This window comes from Budorcas taxicolor, chromosome 4, assembly GCF_023091745.1.
Source record: "Budorcas taxicolor isolate Tak-1 chromosome 4, Takin1.1, whole genome shotgun sequence".
NCBI lineage: Eukaryota > Metazoa > Chordata > Mammalia > Artiodactyla > Bovidae > Budorcas > Budorcas taxicolor.
In genome coordinates, this window is record NC_068913.1 from 88,679,544 (window position 1) to 88,698,721 (window position 19,178).

At 37.8% G+C, this 19,178-nt stretch overlaps 1 protein-coding gene across 1 annotated transcript in view; it reads right to left on the reverse strand.

Annotated features, from left to right (window-relative positions):
• Positions 1-19,178, reverse strand: part of CADPS2 (calcium dependent secretion activator 2) — a 562,792-nt gene that overhangs the window by 123,431 nt on the left and 420,183 nt on the right. Inside the window, exons 16-18 of the mRNA XM_052639068.1 lie at positions 12,976-13,039; positions 9,534-9,657; positions 7,491-7,511 (exon numbers count right to left, since the gene is read on the reverse strand). Of these exons, the coding sequence (XP_052495028.1) occupies positions 7,491-7,511; positions 9,534-9,657; positions 12,976-13,039 (209 nt within the window). The remainder of the gene's footprint in view (positions 1-7,490; positions 7,512-9,533; positions 9,658-12,975; positions 13,040-19,178) is intronic.

Genomic DNA, 19,178 nt, shown 5'->3' on the forward strand with positions numbered 1-19,178 from the left:
TTCAGTCGCTCAGTTGTGTCCGACTCTTTGCAACCCCATGGACTGCAGCACACCAGTCTCCTCTGTCCATCACCAAATCCCGGAGTTTACTCAAACTCACGTCCATTGAGTCGGTGATACCATCCAACCATCTCATCCTCTGTTGTCCCCTTCTCCTCCCGCCTTCAATCATTCCCAGCATCAGGGTCTTTTCAAATGAGTCAGTTCTTTGCTTCAGGTGGCCAAAGTATTGGAGGTTCAGCTTCAGTACTCCAATATAAAATAAAAAGTTGAAAAGAAATGTCTCCATGCTTTGTCAGAACCCTTGTCCTTTGGTAACTAAAGCTGTGGATAAACAGTGGGTGCAGAGGTCCTAGGAGGGTTGAAAGCACTGCCACCATGCTGCCACCGGCATACAGGGGTGCACCTCATGTCTTCATTTGACTTTTCACTTAGTTGGTTAGTGACCTGAGTGTACAGAGGGCTAGTGAGCAACTGTACCACACACTTGTACTCTGTCCTAAGCTGACGGAAGATACACACAGAACATGAAAGCTCTGTCAGACTTAAGCAAATCATGCCTTCACTTGCGTCTTCTAGTCAAGAATCCCTGCAACTGCTGCCTGTTATGTTCCCAAACTGGCTGTGGATATATGGAACGAATCTGCCAACATTGTCATCAGTTGGCTAACTGACATGAACACAAATTTTATAGTGCAGGTGCTTATCTTGAGTGCCTAGTGAGTTGGTGTGAGAGAAAAGTTGGGGCAAATAAACATACTAGAAATCCTCATTTATTCCAGATCAGATGTGGAAATAGTCAAACTGAATTTATATTATTTGCATAATACTTTAAAAAAGAATATGGTCTTAATACCTTCTGTACATACATCATATAGAATAAGGCTAATGGTGTGGCAAGGAGCTGTGAAAGATATCAATATATTGACAAGAACATGCTGGTAAAAATAGTTTAAAATTAACATTTCAATTGTATCATCCTAGCTGATAGAATCAAAGTAATTTATAGCTCTCAGGAAACAATTATCTTCTTCAGTTACTTCAGCTCAGTTGCTCAGCCATGTCTGACTCTTTGCGACCCCATGAATCAGCACACCAGGCCTCCCTGTCCATCACCATCTCCTGGAGTTCACTCAGACTCACATCCATCGAGTCAGTGATGCCATCCAGCCATCTCATCCTCTGTCGTCCCCTTCTCCTCCTGCCCTCAATCCCTCCCAGCATCAGAGTCTTTTCCAATGAGTCAACTCTTCTCATGAGGTGGCCAAAGTACTGGAGTTTCAGCTTTAGCATCATTCCTTCCAAAGAACACCCAGGACTGATCTCCTTTGCAGTCCAAGGGACTCTCAAGAGTCTTCTCCAACACCACAGTTCAAAAGCATCAATTCTTCAGCACTCACTTTCTTCACAGTCCAACTCTTGCATCTGTACATGATCACTGGAAAAACCATGGCCTTGACTAGACAGACCTTTGTTGGCAAAGTAATGTCTCTGCTTTTCAATATGCTATCTAGGTTGGTCATAACTTTTTTTTCAAGGAGTAAGCGTCTTTTCATTTCATGGCTGCAGTCACCATCTGCAGTGATTTTGGAGCCCAGAAAAATAAAGTCTGACACCGTTTCCACTGTTTCCCCATCTATTTCCCATGACATGATGGGACCAGACGCCATGATCTTCGTTTTTTGAACGTTGAGCTTTAAGCCAACTTTTTCACTCTCCTCTTTCACTTTTATCAAGAGGCTTTTTAGTTCCTCTTCACTTTCTGCCATAAAGGGTGGTATCATCTGCATATCTGAGGTTATTGATATTTCTCCCAGCAATCTTGATTCCAGCTTATGCTTCTTCCAGCCCAGCATTTCTCATGATGTACTCTGCATATAAGTTAAATAAGTAGGGTGACAATATATAGCCTTGACGCAGTCCTTTTCCTATTTGGAACCAGTCTGTTGGTCCATGTCTGGTTCTAACTGTTGCTTCCTGACCTGCATATAGGTTTCTCAAGAGGCAGGTCAGGTGGTCTGGTATTCCCATCTCTTGAAGAATTTTCCATTATCTTCTTAGGTAATTTAAATATTTTCTTGACCACCTGAAAAATTCTCACAGCTTTTCCTTATATACAGTACAAAAATGAATTTTAATTTGATCCCTATCTAGATAATCAATGATACTAAATCAGGGTAGCTCAAAAAAAAATTTACAGATTTATATGATTTTCTCAAATATTTTAAAGAAAGCGACAACCGGTCATTCTGTTTTAGAGTCAGACATTGTATCTATCAATTTGTCCCTAAACCATCAGGTGAAATCATCAGAAGCAGAAATGGTCACTGAGGTTTTTACTTTCAGGCCAAGATGCCAGAGTCCAAGTCACATTGTCCTAAAAGGCTGGACAGATATTCTTCAATTCTTTAATTTTATTATTTTCAGGGCAAGGACTTTGGGCTTCCCTGGTGGCTTAGATGGTAATAAATCTGCCTGTATGCAGGAAACTAAGATTCAATTCCTGTGTCAGGAAGATCCCCTGGAGAAGGGAATAGCAACACACTCCAGTATTCTTGCCTGTAGAATTTCATGGGCAGAGAAGACTGGTAGGCTACAGTCCATGGGATTGCAAAGAGTCAGACATGGCTGAGCAACTAACAATTGCATTTCCACTTGTTTCTTTTGGTACACAAATTACCTCTTGAAAAGTGTTGTCAGGGCTTATGGGAATGCAAGATTTCAGGTCTATTACTTAGACATTCTAGCCTGAATTCACGGTGACACACAATCTTCCAAAAATTAAAAAATTAAATTTGTAAGGAAACTCAAAAAACTCTGATGACAGTAAACTGTTATGTTATCCTGGAAATGGTAGAAAGAAATTATTCATTAACAAAAAATTTTTCATGAACTCTGCAGTTTATAAACTTACTTCTGTACACACACGTCCTTAAGTAGAATGTGCGTGTGTCCTAAGTTGCTTCAATTGTGTCTGACTCTTTGTGACACCATGGACTCCTCTGTCCAGGAGATTCTCTGTCCATGGGATTCTCCAGGCAAGAATACTGGAGTGGGTGGTCATGCCCTCCTCCAGGGGATCTTCCACAACCAGTGATCAAACCTGCATCTCCTGGGGCTCCTGCACTGGAGGCAGATTCTTTACTGATTTCGTATATTTATTATTTACCACTCCACTTTGACAATGAAGTGCTACATTAAAATGCCACCCAGATGGCAAACACATCCTAATGACGTAAGGAGGCTGCAGTGCAACTTCTCCACTCAAAGAAAGCAGCAGTGCGGCCCTCTGGGAAAGCATGTCTCTCCTGCTCAACTGAGACCTTGAAAATGAGAGCACTAGGGGGTTAGAGCCGGGAACCTGGCAACAAGGGCCCAGACAGATCCTCACTGCACAAAGCCTCTGCGTGTTCATTCCATGCTACCTTCTGTTCAGGGCACCTCCACGTATTGAGATTTACAAGGAGCTTAGGTACCAAACTGATGTAAACCATCTCAGGTCAAGGCAAGCTCTAAGGAGAGGTCTCTGTCCTCTTTCATCGTAAGTCACAAAATTTTACGTAGTTTTTAGGAGAATGCAGAGATAGTTATTAGACATTTTATATTAGACATTTTGTTTCTGTCCATTAAAAAATTCCTTGAATTAAAGAACAAATGGATTCTTCAAAAATAACTAATTTGCATCAATAAGGCATGTGATTAAAAACACACACACACAATTAGAAACCTAGTTTCAGTATCATTTTGAACCTTAGATTATCAATAAAAACGATCCTCCTATTATACAAAAAGTTAGGGGTAAAATTAAACCAAAGAGGAAACTGGCTGATTTTGCAACAGTGTAAATCTCCAACAACAACAAAAAATTGCTTTCTAGAAATTGCAGGTTCTTCAAATGAATTCTTCAAATGAACTACAAATGTGTTCTCATAAAACTCATATAAATAATTACCAAGAAGGAAAGAAGGCATTTAGAGAAGGCTCATCTGTTTTATTTCATCTAATACAGAGTTGTAAAATCCCTTTATCTCTTCAAATCTGTGCTGCCAATGGAAAATTTGAAGAATTCCCAAGGATGAGAACTATCAGTCAAATGCTGAACATCATTCTAAATGATAGAAACAACTACTGAAACAGGTTAGATTACTAGCTGTAATTAATACAACTGCTGTCTATAACTTCTGGCTTGTGTGATCCAAAGCCTCTTCACCACGCCTCCTCCAACCCCCACCCCAATAAAGGGCAGGAAATTCTGGTTTAATTTTTCCAATCTTGTTATTTTAAATCAGTGGTTCATTTTTGCTCTATGCTGTTAACTATTCAGGGGTTGGTTTGAATGACCTTTTGTAAGCCAGCTTGCTAGTTTACAGATATTCTCTCTACAGTAGAGTCTGATCACTGTGCCATAAACTGAATCATTTATTCAATAAAGTATATATCGAGTAACAACGCACCAGGCACTTTTTTCAGCACTAGAGATACAGCAGTTTTGAAATACACAAGCCTTGCCCTTGGAGGGGAGAGGCTAACATTCTAGGACAATAGCTGGATGAAATAACTCTCTTGCGTGTTAGATCGTACGGGTTATAAAGAAAAATAAGGGAGAATCACTCGGGGTTGTAGAGAGGTGGCACATTTTAATTACAGTCAACATTTGACACTTAAGAAGTGTCAGGGAAAATAAAGATTTAGTTTCTGGAGTCCTCTTAGCCTTCCACCAGAGACCTGTGCTGTCTAGTTTAGCAGCCACTGGTCACTGTGATATGGATGAGTAGCTACTTGTCATGGAGGTGTGCTGGCAGAGGAAAATACCCACTAGATTTCAAAAACATCATAGGAAAAAAAGAATGTAAAATATTGTAATAACTGTGTATACTGAATACATTTTTATATGGTAATATTTGGATATATTGGGTTAATAACCTATAATCTTAACATTAATTTCACTGCTTTTTAAAATACCTCTTAAATACAACTAACAAAGAATTTTCAGTTAAAATTTGGCTTTCATTGTATCTCTATGAGCCACACTGTTCCATTTCAAATGTCCATTTTAACGGAGTGCAGAATGGAGAGGAAGGAAGACGCAGGGAAAATATGAAGACAGCTTAATAGGTAGACGGTGGGTTCTAATCTTCCATTTACTAGCTATGTGACCAGAGATCAGCTCGTAGATAATTACCCCTCTACTTCTGTTTTCTAAAAGGTAATAAGAGTAATATTTAAAATAAAAGTAATATTTACTGTAAAGAGAGGTTGTAAAGGATAAATGTAAAGTGCTTAGAATAGGGCCTAGCATGTAACTGCTTCCTCTTATTAAATATTATTTTTGGAAAAAGTGATTGTACAAATCACCCTTGGCTTTTGCGATGCATGTGAGTGGTTTATCAGAAACTGTCATGACTTTGGATCAGACAGCCCTGGAGGCAGGGAAGCCAGAGGAAGAGCACGGAGAGGGCTATGGTGACTGAGGAACATGGGTACAAATCTCAGGTCTGCTGAATTTTAATCGCAGCATGACCTCATGCAAGTTGCTGACTTTTTCTAAAGTCTCAGTTGCCTCATCTGTAAAATATTTATTTTGAAGGGCAGTTTAAGAAACTATTGAAGCAGTATAAATGAAAAACCCCTGGGGCAACAGGCAGGTCAATAGACGACAAAATAATGACAAACCCTGGATGAATTTTATTCTTTGCGTCGTACAAACTAACTGAGGATAATGATTATAATGCTCAAGAGAGTACTATTTCAAAGTTTTATCAAACCTCCACACGCAACTGATACTCTCATTTTTACTCACTGTTAAAAGCACTTCCAAGAACATTTATTAAGCAACCCTGTTAACTTGCAACCCAATGCAACTAGAAGAATATAACATTTCTTGAAAACCTCTCTTCTGTTACTTCAGAACTGTCTTCCACGGAGAGTATCTTTCTCCTCCATTCACTTAAACTACTGAGACTATACTGATTTTTTTTTTCTCTTTTCTATGCAAGCATTTAATTTTTAAAAAGTCTTTTCCCCAGAGTCTGCAGCCTAGACAGCTGAGAAATGGCAGGGATGTTAAACGCAAGTGAAGGGAAGACTGACTTTCATCTGGTGGAAGTGAGTACACAGGGGACAGCAAGTTTCACAAGTAGGGCAACTGCCTCTGCTCCATCCTTACCAAGGCGAACTGTGACCCCGTCTCATTTCACGGGGGGCAGAAGCGTAGCCACTGTAGGTTGGGGATCAGGACACCTGACTCTAGTCCCAGCTGGCTGACTTGCTTACTCTATGGCAAATGGGAAAACCACTGACAACCCTGGACTTCTTGTCTGCAAATTACGTAAAAACTATTTTCAACAGAAATGTTTGAGATAAAATGCTCTAAAAGGTTTTGAAAAAGTTTGTTAAAGAGCATGGGACTGTGGCTCTCACAATGGGCTGTCATGAGAAGGGAGGAGAGTCTCATATTCTTTTCCGAATTCCTTTTTTTTCTAAAGTGCACTTCAGCGATCATTGTAGGTGTGTTCTTTCCCCTTTTCTTCGCTCTGAGTGTTTTGTTCCTGACACTTTCTGAGGTCAAATACTGGAAGAGAATTGACGGTAGGAAAAAACAAAAATGAAATAGTGTCCTTAATGGAAAACTTCAGTTAAAAACAACCCAAGTAAACTTGTCTATAAAACTCTGTGCAAAATTTGACTAATATGAGAAAACTAGCATTAGAAAGGTCCATCACTTGTCTCAAGCACCTTTGTTTTCAGGTGGAACTAACTAATGGCCCTTTTGTCTCTCTCCGCAGTGAGTATCTACTTTGTGTCATGGGCACAGCGCTGGGTGTAGGCGACAAAACAGTGAACAATTTCAGTAGAGACCTTGCCTGCAAGAATCTGAAGCAGAGATGGATGGGATGAACACACAATGGCCCCTGTAATTAAATTAATTACAATGGGAAAAAGTGGTATGCACACACACAAAAGTAACAAAACCTTTAAAAAACCTTAGAGACCTGGAGAAGAACTCTTTCCCAGCAATTTCTTGAAAATGGAGTTTTATAACCTCTGCTATGATGAACAACTTGCAAAGGTAAGAGCAGCTTACTTTTTATTTAACAGCATTATATGTTTTTACTCTCAGGTTATCTTTCGGGAATGATGAAAGGAAGATGGTCCTCTTTTCTAGTTGTAAGAGTCCTTCAAATATTGACGACAGCTCCAAATAAGATTAGTGTACATGCTTTAAACCTGATGCATAACATTAATACAGCCTAACATGTATTGCTTTGAATTCATATCAAAAAATAGTATTGAATTTTTGCAGAGATAAATGGCCTGTATTTTCCCTACAAAGCATTAGCAATAGCTCCAACAAAAGTCAAAATCTTTTCAGTATCTTAGTCAAAGTGATCAAACAAGACCCCTGAAAGGGAAAGAGCTATTCATCCATATCAAAACACAACACCACCACGTTAGAAATAACGGCACATGCATGCACAAACATTTATTACCTGTTTCCTTTTCTGCTGGGCCTAAAACATAAGAGAAGAAAATTAAGGAGAAAAGCAAAGTCTATCCATGTCGCTCACTTGCATAATGTAAAAGCAAAGAAATCAGCCCACATCCTATTTCTAACTTCAAGTTGAGTTTGTTCTTGGTCTGGCCCTAAGTATGAAACAAAACTCTTTATTTTTGAAGATACAAAAATAGAGGGGAAAGGGAGAAAATGAAAAGCATAAAAGTCTTCCTTATCTAATAAGCATGCATTTTTTTTGGAAAAGAGACTGCTCAGCAGTCTCTGACAAGATTTCTAAGATCCCTTTTCTAGAATGTTCTGAGAGGGATGACTCCAGAAAGGAACAGGTGGGAGGATTCCCTGTTCCCACCCCACTGGATCCTATTTTAGGCTTTTCTCTAACACAGACTTGTTTTTGTGTGTGATTCAGAAGACTAACCATTTCTTTCTGATCACGTTGTTAATGTGTTTATTTAGCTGATTAATGAAAGAAGCCTATGGTTTTATATAAATAAAAGAAAGTTTTTCATTTGTCCATATTAAAATGGACTCTACAACTAGAAAATAGATACAGAAATAAAATTAAAAATATATGGCATATTTTTTCAGTATTGTTGGATAAGGTAATGGTCAAAAATATTAACTAAAATAGTAAAGACCAAAAGGATTCTCAAAGTTTTTTTGTACAGGGTTCATAATATTTGGATAAAACAATCTTGTGTTTGCTTAGGTTATCCACAAGTTTTTTCTCTTTGCCAAACTTGAAAGTTTTAGTATCTCTATTTTTATATAAATTCTTTCAATCCATGTTCACAAAACCCAGTATTCCCAAAACATGAAAATTGTTTGGATGAGTATTTAAAACGTGAAAACCAATCTGTTTCTACTTTCCCCAAATGATCTAATATTCATCGCTTTTGCTTTAACACAACATGATATCATAATTAATGATGTTAAACTGGTAACTAAGGAGGTCTCATGTTGTTACTCTCGTGATATAATATTGGTTGCTATAGTGATGGGATGGCTTTTTTGTTAATCACTCAGGAGGTTGGTTATCATGTGCTCGTTAGAAAGCCTGATCAGGTTTGGAGAGAAAAAAGGATATAACACAGCCAATTATAATCACCTATTTTACCGTCCCAGTTTTGATGAATCTATCATAATATCAACTAATTAATAAACGTATAATTCATTAAGTACACTTTTATATTAGAAATTATTAAATTTTTTTCTAATGGACAATTATTTTTTATTTTTAGAGATAACTATTTAATACCATAAACTTTTTTTTCCCTAAGTTAAAGCTACATGTATTACACAAGCTAGTTTTATGATAATTAGAGAATCTGAGGTCATTTCTATTGCTTTTAATTATATCAGTCAAAGGACAGTTAGATAAGAGCTGATTGTGTGACTTTGCCACAAATTTCAATCTATGTATTTCTAAGCATCTTAAACCTTAATGAAGAAAATGAATAATTATCCTTAATGAATAAAACCTGAAGAAAGAGAAAAAATGCACAATCCTCTCAAGAGATCGAATCTTTCAAATGCATCAATATATTGTAAGCAATTAAAAGTTGCAAGGACATTCTATCAGTTTGTTTCCGCCCTCACCATAATCAACAAGTTTCCTCTTTTCTCTGAGAGACACTGCAGAAGTGAAAATGAAATTATGTAACACTACACCAAGAATGAATACACTGCCCATCCTTTAAATGTTAGACATACTCACTGTAATGTCAAAAAATACAACCCATGAAAACACGTTTTGGTTTCTTCAAAACTCAAAATAAGAACAAAGGACAACTTAAGCACGAATCCCGGGTCTTTCATTCAAGCAGAGTCCCAGGAGGCATATTAAAGCAATGAATAGGAAAAAGCTCTTCAGTTCACCAGCTGAGATTTTAATGAGACATTTCCCTTTGCCACGGCACAGGTTTGTTCAGGGAAGGAAAGGACTTCTCACAGAAAATGCAGTTAATAGGCATTGTTGGCTCTCACGGCCACTTCAGCAATTGCTCACTGCACTGACCTTCTATTTTGGCGTATTCTGTGAGTCTTGTGTAATTGATCAAGGCAGCTTTCTCAAGACATTTTCTGACCACTTTTTTCACCTCTTCTGCTGGTATGGGAGTGGCAATATCTTTCATTAAAACCTAGAGAGAGAAAGAGAAAGACAGGGACTGTACAGAATACGGAGAGCAAGTACACGAATTGTCCTAAACGTTATTAGTAGGAAGGGGCCCTACGTAACCTCAGGGGAGCAATGAGTAGGCACTTCACAACTGGGAAGGGATCTCTGAGTCTTGGCCCCTCCTGTCTAAGCCTCATGTAAGGACATCGAAAACTCCCATAGGCCAAGCTACCATTCAGGGTGACTGTCGCCTTTCCTCCAGGGAAACAGAAAGCCACTAGAGCAGCTGTTTCAGATGAGGGTTACGGTCCTTGGGATGAAACTTTTGTCCTTGTACAAAGTTTACCTTGTACATCCTTGATTTAAAAGCCTTAAATATTTGGAGCAATATACATGAAAATACAAATTCCATTAAAATAAGCATTATTTACAGACTACAATAATTAAGATCTCTACTCTTACTCGGAGAAGGCAATGGCACCCCACTCCAGTACTCTTGCCTGGAAAATTCCATGGATGGAGGAGCCTGGTAGGCTGAAGTCCACGGGGTCGCTAAGAGTCGGATACGACTGAGCGACTTCACTTTCACTTTTCACTTTCATGCATTGGAGAAGGAAATGGCAACCCACTCCAGTGTTCTTGTCTGGAGAATCCCAGGAACAGGGGAGCCTGGTGAACTGCCGTCTATGGGGTCGCACAGAGTCGGACACGACTGAAGTGACTTAGCAGCAGCAGCAGCTACTCTTACTAATTGTACTTTATTTTGATCTGCTGGGGGCCGAGCAGGGGGAGGTGGGCTTCTTTGTTTTAGTGAAATGAAAGGACTATTAAATGTCAAAACAAAAGGAAGCTTTCTGAAATTAAAAACAAAAGCAAAAACAAAAACTGACTACTTTCCTAAATTATTATTATGGGTTCCTAAATTATACTTTTGGATTTTCCATTTACAAGTATTACTGTTGGCAAATGGAAAATGCAATTATATCCAGAATTCAAAATATAACTCAGTTAAGTACTTTTATAATGACTCCTTGACAGTTTTCCTTAAAACTTTCCAAGTGATTAAAAAAAAAACTGCTTACAATAAGTTTTAATTATACAATTAGTCAAACTCTATCTTCCCTATAAGTAATGTGATTTTTCTTGCTTTGCTTCCATTCAAATTCTACAAACAGGTACAGCAAAATCTTAACATAAAGAAGACAATACTTTTGTAAGTGTTCTTACTACTCTGTCTTTCACTTTGAAAAGAATATTAAAAGAGCATGAAGACGTCCATTTAATGCTTCATTATTTCATTCTATTTTGACCAGCCTCGGCACTAAGGATTTTATAATCTCAAATTCATTCAATTATTCTAGCACTGGTCATCCTTGACAACATGTTTTCATCTTGTCCGGCAAGGTTTCCTTCTGAAAACAGCAAACTTTATCACTTAAAACTTTCCTTTCCTATCAAATTAAAATTTCTTCATATTCTCATATTAAAAATCTTTAACACACTGACATATATTCGGCACTTTAACTAGAACTGCACATTAGACTCTTTGTTGCCACACACAAAAAAATCCTTCTGCCTACAGTTAAAGCATTAACAGGCACTATTCTTTTTAATGTGATTACTACTAAAATTTAAGATTAATTTTACTATTTGACTTTCCCCATGGTGCCAAGCTTTCAAATAACAGTAACAGCTTTAAAATTAGAACACCTGTATCTAGGGTTAAAATCAGGCAGTATTTCATAGTATCTAGAAGTTGGACACTGTCTGAAGTGTGTGTTCAGTTCAGTTCAGTGGGGAAACTGAATCCCCTTTCCTGGAGAAGTACAGATAAAGGACTGGCAAGTGCAAAAGGGAGGCACAACATATGTTTCATGCTTCCTCCCCATGTTTATTCAGGGCATCGTAAGTATCAACAATTCACATGCAGATTTTATTTTTCTAAGATGTCAGTAAGTACAGACATGAAAATGAAGAAATAGCCCTTATCATTTCCTCAGTTCAGTAAGAGACATGATCAGTTACTATAATTGAAATAAAGGTCACTGTTCATTCTGCCACCTGTCAGTGTAGGGCATGAGGGCATCTCTGCTATTACTAACTCTTCCCTGCTGGGGGAAGGAAAGTAGCTCTGCCATGGAAACCAGCACATAGCCAGGCTGCGCTGGGTACCCAGGATGGGATGCCGTTCTAAAAACCAAAGCCGCCTTTAAAGACTTTTGTCTCATCAACAATACCTTAATGCATAGGATGAAATGAAAACTATGAAAAGTCTGAGTTACATGCAGCTTTTAATATTATAAAAATTCTAGTAAAATAATTATGACAATAATATTCACAGTGATCAAGGATAAGACAGAGATAGATAGATAACACTAATCTGTATTCCAAAGATCTCACTACAGTCCTCAGTTCTACATCTCCTCTCCTAAACTCTTAAATCACTGAACACTGTCTCCCCTTTTTGCTTTTCAGAGAGGTGTGAATAAATAATGCATTACCTGGAATTCCTTGAGCAGAAAAATCAGTAAGAACAAGTGCTCTGAAGTCAACAAATCAAGACCAGAATAATCAAATCATGAGACAGAGATGATCGGTAGATATACTTTTTAATATGCATAAGGAATAAAACTTGTCCACATTACTCAACTGCTTGTTTCCAACTAGCATGTGAATAATTTTATAGATAGATGAAATGATACTTCCCTTTTTCACCTAATCTACCACACAAAAAAAGCAGTGGAGAATATACTTTCATTAAAAAATGATTTTTAACATGGACATAAAGACTTATTTGCTGTTTACTTCTCATATACTTATATAATTTCATGACTTTTATCATCATCAATTTCTGTCATTTGTGAATTCAAAGTAACACATAAATTGAACTGAAATAAATTTTGAGACAATTTAAGAAATGATATGTGTGTGAATATTAAATGCCGAGAATGCTTACAGATATGAGGAATATGACAGGTAGAAGTACATTAAGGGGGGATAATACAAGACAACTGTACAGTCTGAGAAACAGATGATTATATTAAACTGAAATAAAAAATGACTATTTCCTGAAGAGGGAAAAAAGAGGTGGGAAAAACAGATATTACCAAAAGGATGCTATAAACTCAGGATGGCAGTGGTGTAGGCTTCAGAAAGGTTTTGGAGAGGAAAAGGAGGCTACAGAAGAATTTGAATGTAGTAAGAAAAAGCGAGAAACTGATGAAATGCAACAAACCTGGAAGATATCACACTCCTAAGGAATGGGGCCGGCGGCCTCCTTCAATAACTACACAGTCATCGAGAATGCAAATAGTACTTACAAAGTAACGTTCAAACATACCCTTTCAAGTAATGAAAGTGTAGCTTTCAGCGCACCCTCAGGTCGTCCAAAGGGAAAACAGTATCTTTTAAAAGAGGAGGAACAAAAGAGTGAAACATGTAATATCCAAGAATGCTAAATAATTCCCTTTTCCATTACCTGACATTATTGGACAACAGTAAAACGTGGTTAAAAGGGCACTGAGCCATGTAGGAGATTTTTAACTGCTGAAATTTATATAGTCCCACGATTTAAATGTCTTAAAACGGTTAAGGTATAAACTGTGATGAAAAAGATTCTCAGGTTTCGGTGATACAGGAACATCGAAAAATATGGTAATCAAAGCAGAATCCCTCAGGTCCTATAGAGGAAACTTAAAATGCATTTCCTTCTAACTTCTTGTTTAAGTTTTGCCATTCAAACTCTGTGATAAAATAAAATGATTTCCCCCACTTCCTCGTGTATTTATGTGTGATTTTAAGATGGAAACCCACACCACATATCTGACTTCTGTGGGAAGCAAGGTCCCAGCTCCCCGCCTTTCCTCATATTTGCCAGTCTCCGCTGGGGTCACTGCATCGCCCCTCCACCCCAGCCCTCCTGCCTTCTGCAGCTCTTTTGCCAGAAGTCATTTATCCAAATTATTTCTAGTCCCATGAAATCCTCATATACACCGATAACTGGAGGGCAGGCCACGTGGATATTCTGAAATGAGGGTCGGAGCTGGGATGGTGCGTGGGCTCCTCATAAGTCAGCTGCCACAAGGTAGGGGCAGGTTTACTGCTTTTTACAAGGGGTCCCTCTTAGGGTCACTTTCCACTTAGAGAGCACAGAATGTCAGCCATTTCATCCCGCAGGAGCGCCTCCCTTGTTCAGTTAGGTTCAGCAAAGCCTCCTTCCCTGATCTCTTCCACTCATCCCACCCCCACCTCAAGGTCAAGTGCTTGAGGCAGCTGGGCTATCGTGGCGCCATTTTGCTCTGACTTAGACACCTTCACACTAATAACTTGGAAAGTTTACCCATTTCCATGTCTTTTGTCATTACCCAAGGACTTAGTAGACATATTTTCTAAGGCATAATTATCATGGGAATGATTATTTTTCACACTGTAATTTGAAGAGATTTCCCTCCAAAGCACACATAGTTTAAGCTCAAGTTCTTTTACTGGACCCAAATTTTACACGGAAAGACTGATTCCTCACAAAGCAGTAGTTGAATTTATATTCAGATTAGGTTTTAGTTTTGTGAAACTTTCATTGGTGTCAGGTAAGTGCAAATAAGTGTCACTTAAATCTAGCCACTCACATTTCTCTTTAGAACACTGTGCATCATTTCATTTACTGTTAAAATTTTCCTTCATTTAATCTTGCCTCTCTGCACCCTCTTAACCCTCTGCCCCACCCATACATAAAAAAGAAATCACCAATTTATTTTGATAGAGTTCCCTGCCCCCTACTCCCACCCCACTGGTACTTTTCTTTAGAGTATTAGCAAATTAGGAAAGTAGCTTTAGTCATTTTGTATACCATAAACCTTAATCCATGTTTAAATAAAACACAAATTGGGTTCTTGTAGTCCCCTCCTCCTGTTTAAATCTTTTCAGCATATTTGCATAATCCACCCATTGTCTTTCCTATTGTTTATTTCCATTAACCTGTGGGTGACACATTTTATGAATGGAATGTTACTGATCCGCAGATTACATTTAGCATTTCAGGGCTCTGAGGTCCCACTGGGTATGTTCTGAATTAGCATTAGCTGCCCGTGATGTGTAAATAATTTAACACATTTACAGAGTACAAGTAATCCTGAATCAATAAAATACAGAAAATAACTATACAGAAGCTTAATTAATCCTCACAAAACAAGTTTGAAAAGAAGGGAATCATTTTGTTCTGCTTTTCAGGATAAATATTTTGGGTTTTTACCACTTTGATAGCTCTCTAATAGCTAAGCAAAGTGAAAAACACTGAATTATCAAATAAAATTCAACTGAGTTTAATACTTAGTCTGAATAAATTAAAGTCACCCTGATTTTCACTTTAGTCAATTAATTACACAGAAATATGAGCCTGCATAGATCTGCCCAATGATTAAACTATTTCTTTTCTTTGAATTTTAAATTAAAATTTTAAATACAGTATCTATTTTTATCAAAGTTACATATGCACATAGCCTAAAAGGAAACTTCTTCTAAGGGGATTTTTATGAAAAACCTAAGTCCATTTTTGTCAGTTCCATCCCACTTTTCAAGTAATTTCTCTAGGAAAACATGTTCTAAACTTTTAGCTGATTCTTTTGGTATTTAAATGTCATATCCCTGACCTACATGGTAACATTTTACATTTTTAATTTTCCAGTTTTAGATATTATCCTACTAAGTTCCCACAATGAAAGAGAAGTACTTAAAAAAATAGACTTAGAGGTATAAGTGACATAGAATGAACTACACGTATTTAAAAGGATTCAATTTGATAAATTTTGGCAATATGTATGCATGGCATACATGCGTCAACCCATCACGACAACAAATGCAATATTCATATTCATGACCCGCAACGTTTCCTTCCAACACCTGGGGCCCAGGCAACTGCTCATTTACTGTCATTTAGTTTATATTTTCTGTAATTCCAAGTTAAGAGAAATCATATAGTATGAACTTTTTTAGGTCTGACTTCTCTCAGCTGTTTTGATATCCTTTCATGCTACTGCAATGCATTAACATTTCATTCCTTTTCATTTCTCAGAAGTAATCTAGCACTTTTTTTTAATCCATTCTTTTTTTGATGGTCACCTGACTTGTTTCCATGTCTTGGCTATTATGAAAATGCTGGTATAAATATTCATATCAAAGTCTTTCTGTGGGTATATGCCATCATTTCTCTTGGGGAAATACCTAAAAGTGGAATAGCTGGGTCATACCTTAGGTGTTTCATTTTTTAAAAATCACAAACTATTTTACAAAGTGAGTTGTATCATTTTACATTTCTGTCAATCAGTGTGGCTTTAGGTTATAGTTCCCTAAAGAGTAATGATGTTGAACATATTTTTATGTGCCTTTTCACCATCATGTTACATCTTCAATGAAGTATCTGTCAAAACAACTTTCTATTGGGTTGTTTTATTTCTTATTGTTTTAAGTTATTTATAGGGAGTTCCCTGGTGACCGAGGAGTCTAGGCCTTTACTGCTGTGGCCCAGGTTCAGTCCCTGGTCAGAGAACTGAAATTCTGCAAGTCATGTGGTACAGCTAAAAAAAAAGTGTTATATTGTTGATAGAAGTCTTTTGAGGAATATGTATTGTATAAATATTTTCTCCCATTCTGAGATTCCCTTACAGAGTCTTTGGAAGATCAAAAGTTCTTAATGTTGAAAAATTCAAGGTAACATCTTTCCATTTATGAATCATAATTTTGGTGTTTCATTTAAGCATCTGTGCTTAGTCCAATGACACAGATTTTGTTTCCTATGTCTATCCATCTTGAATTAAATTTTGGACCAAGTATGAGGTATAGATCTAGGTTATTATTTTACATTTGGATATCTAATAGTCAGTTTCATGTGTTGAATAAAGTATACTTTGCAAATTATTTATATATTTGTTGAAAATCAACTGACTATATGTATGTGAGTCTATTACTGGACTCTACACAACACTAATTATTGATTTTTGAGTACATAGTCTTGCCTTGCTTTTGATCAAAGGTGGAAAACATTCACTCTTTCTTCCTTTTCTACCATTAAGTATGATGTTAGTTGTAGGTTTCCCACAACTCATTTAACAGCTTAAACATATGGCATGCGGTAACAATAATTATTTTAATACTGTTGTTCACTAATTCTATCTTCAATGTCATTTTCACTTTTGCTTGTATTTGTTCTCTTTATTGGTTGTATTTTACTATTTCTTTGTATGCTGAGAACGTTAGACTGGATGTTAGACACTGTTGCTTTACAATACTGGTGGCTGAAAACTTTTGTCTTCCTTTAAATATTCTTGAATTTTGTTCTGGAAGGCAGTTAAATTACCTGAAAATAGTTTTATTATATGAATCTTGGTTTTAAACGTCCTTAGGAAAGACCATGACAGTGTTTACTCCAGGGCTAATTTTTTCTCCACTACTGAGGCAAAATTGTCTGTATTCTCCCTGATGCTCATGATTTAGGCTTCTATTTTAGATATTGAAAACTGAAACCAGTCCTAGCTCTGTGCAAAGAAATCCCTTATAATCATTTCATGTAATTCTTTGCCCAACTTTGAACAGTTTCTTCACAGTGATGCACAGATTATTCCTTAGCTGAAGACTCCAGGGGGACCCTCAGCAAATAGCTGCAGGTCTGTCTACTCTCTCCTTTAGAACTTTGAGTTGAAAACTCTGGCTGCCTTACATTTCCTGGACTCTCAGCTCTGTCTTCTCAAGTCAGGGTGTCATTGGGATCTGCCCAGACTCCTCCTTCCTGGATCATAATCTAGAAACACTGACTTGGTAGTGAAAGTCTCTCAGTCGTGTTCTACTCTTTGTGACTGCATGGACTATACAGTGCATGGAATTCTCCAGGCCAGAATACTAGAGTAGGTTCAGTTCAGTTCAGTTGCTCAGTGGTGTCTGACTCTTTGCAACCCCATGAACCACAGCATGCCAGGCCTCTCTGTCCATCACCAACTCCTAGAGTCCACCCAAACCCATGTCCATGGAGTCAGTGATGCCATCCAACCATCTCAAATGCTGTCATCCCCTTCTCCTCCTGCCCTCAATCTTTCCCAGCATCAGGGTCTTTTCCAATGAGTCAGCTCTTTCCATCAGGTGGCCAAAATATTGGAGTTTCAGCTTCAACATCAGTCCTTCCAATGAACACCCAGGACTGATCTCCTTTGGGATGGACTGGTTGGAGTTCCTTGCAGTCCAAGGGACTCTCAAGAGTGTTTTCCAACACCACAGTTCAAAAGCATCAATTCTTCTGCGCTCAGCTTTCTTTATAGTCCAACTCTTAGGACAGGAAGGGCCAACTGTATTCCTATTTTCCTATCCTTCTCACTCTCCTACTTTTTGGAAGGTTTCATTAACTTAATTTTTCAGTAGTGTGTACGTATTGTTTGTATCATCTGCATCAACTTATAACAGCTCCTATTTTTCCGTAAGATTTTTTTTTAATCTTGTTTTTGTTTTATAAATACTCTATATTCTCAAATCTCTCTGAATATATTAATAATAGATTCCCACCACCTCCTCCACCATTTTTTCCCCCAATAGTCTGTTTTTTTTTCCCCAAGTTGCTGTTTTGTATTACTTGTTTGGGCTTTGAGTCCTACAGAAAATACTTTCCTCAAATATCTGAAGCCTTACCTTGGCTATCTGATCATTTTCAAAACTTCATTATTAAATAACTGAACAGAAGCTTTACACACCTAGGTGGGTATGTGTATACTGTGGTCTTTGCTGACAGGGACTAGAGCTGAGCTGTTTTGTGGGAGTCTTTATTTTTCACAGCTTTAGGTCTTTTCTCTTGGGCTAGTCAGAGTCCCAGGGGAAGACACTTATAATATGTACGGAAGGTGTAAGCCTGTTTGCCTGCCTGCCAGCGTTTTGGGTGCCAAGTGTGTGAGGTGGAAGGAGAAGGCTGTGATTCTCAGATTTCAGAATAAACATTTATTTAATCCCCACGTTTCTATATAATCCCAAACCCCAGCTGCGCCTGTTTCCTCCCCTCCTCCACCTCAGCCGAGGTACCCTCTAATTTTACCCTCTCTAAGGAAAAAACCTGCAGTGCTCTGCTAGGGAAGGGGAGGGGCAGCAGCCTAGCTGATGAGTTAGAAAAGAGATCTGGGGATCTAAGTGTGTCTTAAGCAGATTTACAGCAAATCGTCCTAGTCTTAATTTCCAGGAGGGTATACAACTGGCAGTTCCAAATGTTTTGGCGATTGTATGACATAAATCAGATTGCTTCTTTCTTTTTCCCTACTTCCAGTTTATGTTCCAGTTTTTCCTGGGCGGCTAAATCAGATACCACCCATTCATCTGACTTCCACATTTTAAGCTTTTTTTTTTACATTTTTCCCTCTTTCATTCTTGTCTTTGTAGGTTTCTATCTTCTGAAAAATACTGTTCTGTTGTTTTGGTTAGGTTCTGTCAGGAAGCTGAGCCAGACATGCATTTAACCTGCTGTCTTTAACCAGAAGTCCCTCATTTATGTTTAATTTAATTTGCCTTACTTTATCTGTGTCT